The 5,572-nt window shown below is 41.1% G+C and overlaps 1 protein-coding gene across 1 annotated transcript; it reads left to right on the top strand.

Moving 5' to 3' along the window:
- The first annotated feature begins 459 nt into the window (after window positions 1-459).
- On the top strand, window positions 460-1,146 carry LOC109213170 (uncharacterized protein DDB_G0286299-like). Its single transcript, XM_019376925.1, has 2 exons — window positions 460-489; window positions 535-1,146. Exons 1-2 carry the CDS (start codon window positions 460-462, stop codon window positions 1,144-1,146), a joined length of 642 nt encoding a protein of 213 aa, XP_019232470.1.
- Window positions 1,147-5,572: the final 4,426 nt, after the last annotated feature.

The raw sequence follows: 5,572 nt of genomic DNA on the forward strand, positions 1-5,572 counted from the left end.
AAGTCAACCAATGTCAAGGCAACTCCATGAAAATCTATCAAGAATGTCAAGGTAGTGCCTGATGCTATTACTCAAGTAGACACAGTGGTCCAGGAAGCTGCGGTTCAGGGGGAATCAGTGCTAGTCACTGCTAGTTAGGTACAAATCCCTCCTTCAAAATTAGATGTTCTGGTATCCGTTATAGATACTGCACCCTTAGACACTCTTCCACCCACAAGTGGAGGAGTTCACTGTAGAAAAAAATTGCAGACAATCTGGAGAAAGAGGTATATACCGTGGTGCCTGTGGTTGAGGGGGAAGGGAGTAAAAAACCAGTGCAAAAGGAGGCATCTGATGGTCTTTCATTTAGTTGGACGGAGGATGAGGATGATAATGGGGGTGAAAAGGAAGAATGAGTTGTGGACAGTCATGAGGAGCATACTACTCAAGGCATAGCTAATAAAGGGGAAAATAGTAAGAATGAGGGAGATTCTGGAGAAGAGAAGGAGAGTGAGATGGATGATAGGATATATGAACAAGTAAATGATTCTGTAGAAGAAGAAAATAATAGTGAAGAAGAGGGTAGTTCTGAGTGAGGTTGAGGATCAAGAAAAAGCAAGTGAGAGCGAAGGGGTGGATGAAGAAAGTGAGGAAGAGAGTGAGAATATGAACGAGGAATTTGAATGCTCTATAACCATTGAGAACACTGTCATAGCCCCTTCAGAAGAAGCAGGTGGAAAGAAAAGGACTCAAGAGCCTAGGCCCTTGTTATCTCCTTTCACTGGAGAGGAAGAGGTTAGCAGTGATGAAGATGACATGCCATTGTCTGGGATAGGGAAGAAACCCAAGAAGAATCCTGTGAAAGCAATAAAGTCTGCAATCCCAACAAGGAAAGAAGTGGCTCCTTCTGCCAGAACTTCTCTTACAAGGAGTAAAAGAAAGGCTGTTGATGAACAAATCATTAAGGAGTCAAGAGGTGCCAAGAAGCCAAGGAAGAAAGTTTCAATTATGGAACCTCTGGTTGAGTCGGATGGAGAAGATGAGTCTGAGTCCGCTTTGCCAGAAAGTCCTCTACACAAAAGAGAAAGGTTGCCAAAGCTACAAAAACTGCTACCCCATCTGCAAGGTCCAGTAGAGGAAAGAAGAGAAAGAATATGCCAGCTGTAGTTGATAGACTCAAAATGTTCAGGAACAGAAAAGTCCTTAATGGGACGTTTCTTGCAAACACTGATGAAAAGGGGATGGCTCAACTGGTTGAAAAACTTGAGCTACAAGGATGGAAGCTCATGTTTGTCTCCTACTGTGGTGGAGTTCTATGCAAACTTCCAATTTGATGGAAAGGTAGTCAAAAGTAATGTAAAGGGTTTGAAATGAAGTTTGATGTTGAGGAGCTGGGGATGCTTCTGAATATTTCTTCTTTGGGATTTGACAATTACTTGAAGAAAAAGTGGCCAGCCATAGACAATGATGTTGACACTGGACTTGTGGTCACACAAAAATTCTCTCAAAAATTTGAATTAGATGCTCCCCAAAAGGTGTACAAAACTGATATGACTCCCTTCCACAAGCTGCTGTTTCGTTTTATCAATTCCTGCATTCTTCAGAGGTTCAAGAGAAGACATGAAGCAACCCTATTTGACATGGCTGTAATGGAACTGCTTGACACAGATAGACCTATCAATCTCCCTAGCCTGACGATTCAGCATATGGCAAGAGTTGCATACACTTCCAAGCCTAAGCATATTATGCCGTATGGCTTCATGTTGACTGAGCTGTTTGACAAGCTCAACATTTCCTTGACTAAGCTTATGTATGGAAATCACAATGATGTTTTGGATGCTATTACCCTCAAGAAGTGTGGATATGAGGAGATCAAGGCTAGGGGATCCACATGATCTGCTATTCTACCTGGGAGCAGCAGGGCAGCAGAGCTCAGTAAGAGGTTGGAGTTGGATGTTGAAGAGAATGCCAAGCTTCGTGAAGACAATGATGAGCTGAGAAAAGAAACCAAGCAGCTTAGGGAAGAGCTTAGAAGAGATAGGAAGCTCATGCCCAACAGATTGCCACTCTTGTGAAAGCATTGACCCCCTCTACCTCTCACCCATGAACCTGTTCCTTTCCAGTGTCCTTAGTTTCATTTTGCTATCCCAATGATGCTTTAACTTTTTCTTTCTGTTGTACTTTGAGTAGCTTGCAGTATGTTTAGTTTATTTTGTTTAATGGTTTAAGATAAGGCCCTGGGCTTCATTTGGTACTACTAATGACTTCTCTTATAATGCTTTAATGCTTCGTACAATATTGGATCTTCAGCCTAGTCTGTTTGCCTTGATAATTCTTAAGCTTGTGTTGTAGTCTGTATGGCCTTGAATCTTACATTAACTGTGCTTCATCTGTCTAACATCTTTTTTTTTTGATAATGCCAAAAAGGGGGAAGATAAGGTTGAAGTGTTGTGAATATGCATGTCTGTCTATGGTACTTGTTGTAATTACCTGGTTCTACAGTGTACAAAGTTAGTCATTATCAAAAAGGAAAAATTTGTTGAGTATTGAGATTTTGATGAGTAACAAAGTTTTTTTAGATGCAATGATTCGAAAAACCAGATCCTCAACGTAGCTGCTTAACTGTTCTAAGAACCAGCTCCTCAGGGTAAAGGACCAGCTTCTCTGGTTGATGATTGTACATCTGTGCAAAACAGTAACTTTATCTCAAAGTTACCCAGGTCCGAGTTTGGTGGAATAAGGCTGCTAGATGTGATAAAGATTATTGCCAAGAAGATACGAATAATTCCATAAGAAAAAGAGTCCCAAAACTTGTGGAGTCCTTGGAACAGTAGGAGTCCTATCAAACGAGAAGTTGACTATGCATAAGACTCCTAGAAGATCTCAAAGTCGGGGCGTTTCTGTCACGACCCAAAATCCATTAAGGTCTTGATTGCGCCAGACATCGGTGTCAGGCAAGCCATCACTAAATTCTTAATTTAAGTCTCATTTTAATATTTTTTTTGAAATCATAGTTTTCCATCAATTACATAGTAGGAGATGGAAATTATAGAGTAAATAATAACGTTTTTAGCAATTTCAATGTTGAACAACCCATAATCACCCCAAAATCCGGCGTCACAAGTGTATGAGCATCAACTAGAAAAAAATAAAAAAATACAGCATCTGTCCGGAATACAAATTTGGACAGGTAGGAAAATACAAATACTCTAAAGGAGACTCTACTGGCTGCAGATCATAACATAAGATGCATCTCACCTAAGTCCCCGTATCAACCACGCCACTGCGCCCACAAGGCCACTAGTGTATATGTTCCTACACAACAAAATGTGCAACAAGTGTAGTATGATTACGTAAATAACACGTACCCAGTAAGTATCCAGTCTAACCACGAAGAAGTAGTGACAAGGGGTCGACTCTAATGTTTACTACAGGTTATAAATAAAATGCCGATGATATAATTTCACATGGATTAAATAGAACGACTGTAAGCTCAATATTATGAAGGAAGTAAGCAATTCTTTTGTAATTTAAGAAATCTCCGAATTTTCTTATCATCATTTAACAATTTATCTTAGGCAAGTGAGGCAATATCGTTTAGTATAAATTCCAAAGCAATCAATTCAATCATGCACAAATCATGTCGAGATCGTACAGCCCGATCCAACATTAACGTTTAAATTGTGCACTGCCGAGGGTCGAACGGCGTGAACCATAGATGCATCTATTTAATCTACCTAGGGAAACGGCCCGCTCCCATGAGAGTAGTAGAAATTTACCCCGCTCGCGGAATATAATTGCGGCGCAGTTACACATAGATTCCTTAAGTTATTATAATATTCTTCGATTCTTTTCAAAAATACGAAGTTCAAACGAAAACTTTTAAAATCTCAAAGTCCCCAATTTCAACTCTTTTCAAGACATTTAACAAGCAAACTCAATCTCGCTTCTTCTCAAGGCAAACAATAAACATAAATCAAATAACAATATCAACAAGGCATGGCGTAAACCTAAAACTACCCGGACATAGGCATAACTAGTAGCTACGTACGGACTCTCGTCACTTCGTGCGTACGTAGCCCCCCACAAATAGAGACACATATTAATTTAGTTCACCTATGGGGTTAATTCCCTCTTACAAGGTTAGAAAAGAGACTTACCTCGCTCCGAAGTTCCATAGTCGACTCCCAAGCCTTTCCAACAACTCAAACCGATGCCCAACGCTCCGAAACTAGTCAATAAATGTGCAAATCCATAAAAATATACTCTAATACTCACAATAATTCAATTTAAACAAATTCCCAACTCCGCTCGAAAAGTCGATAAATCAACCCTCGGGCCCACATGCCCGGATTCTGAAAATTTACGAAGATAAACTTTACCTATAACACCACGAACTCAAATATACAATTTATTCCCAATTCCATGCCCAAATTCATGGTCAAAATCCAAAAATACCAATTTCTAGGTTTTTCTACCAAATTTCCACAATTTTCCATGTTTAAATCCTAATAGAATCCATGTATTTAACTTGCAATAGGTGGGAATCACTTACCTTGTGTTGCTTGATGAAAATCCCTCCTTGAAGATCTCTAAAATCGCCTCCACCAAGTGAAAAATGGAAGAAGAATGGGCCAAGTCCCATTTTTAAAACAATCTGCCAAGTTGTCCTTCCGCACCTGCGCTACATCAGCTGCACATGCGGCTCCGCAGATGCGATGCTCCTCTTCGCTTCTGCGGCTTCCCTCGCTTCTCTGGTCAAAGAGTCTGCTTTGGCGGGCTCGCTTCTGCGGCTGCACTGCCTCTTCTGCGAAGCAGCCCCCCTCTCCTTCTTTTCTCTTCTGCGAATCTTAGCCGTTTCTGCGGCTCCGCACCTGCGGCCAAAACCTTGCAGGTGCGGTTACACAAGAAGACAGCAGCCCCAGCATTTCTTCCAAGTCCAGTCTCGGTCCGTTTACCATCCGAAATCCACCCGAGGCCCTCGGGACCTCAACCAATTATACCAACACGTCCCAAAACACATTATGAACTTAGTTGTGCCTTCAAATTACATCAAACAACGCCGAAACCATGAATCATACCCCAATTCAAGCTTTATGAACTTTAGAACTTCAAACTTCTTCATTTGATGCCGAAACCTATCAAATCACGTTCGATTGACCTCAAATTTTGCACACAAGTCATATTCGACATTATGGACCTACTCCAACTTCCGAAATCGAAATCCGACCCCGATATAAAACAGTCCAGTTCCGGTCAAACTTCTCAAAAACTTTCAAATTTCTAACATTCGCCAAATGACCCCGAAATGACCTACGGACCTCCAAATCCATATCCGGGCGCGCTCCCAGTACCTGAATCACCATATGGAGCTACTCCCTAACTCGGAATCCCAAACGGACATCGATAACATTGAAATGCACTTCAACCCAAACTTATGAAATTCTTCCAAAATGCTAACTTCCATAATAGGCACCGAGATGCTCCCGGGTCATCCAAAAACTGATCAGAACATACGCCCAAGTCTGAAACCATCATACAAACCTGTTGGAACCTTCAAATACCGATTCCGAGGTCGTCTACGTAAAAATCA

This window comes from Nicotiana attenuata, unplaced genomic scaffold, assembly GCF_001879085.1.
Source record: "Nicotiana attenuata strain UT unplaced genomic scaffold, NIATTr2, whole genome shotgun sequence".
Lineage (NCBI taxonomy): Eukaryota > Viridiplantae > Streptophyta > Magnoliopsida > Solanales > Solanaceae > Nicotiana > Nicotiana attenuata.

Bases quoted from the DNA above. Each gene is read 5' to 3' on its own strand.
- LOC109213170 (XM_019376925.1), top strand. From the start codon at position 460: ATGAGGGAGATTCTGGAGAAGAGAAGGAGA. The intron at 490-534 runs GTGAGATGGATG...ATGATTCTGTAG, and splicing joins TTCTGGAGAAGAGAAGGAGA to AAGAAGAAAATAATAGTGAA.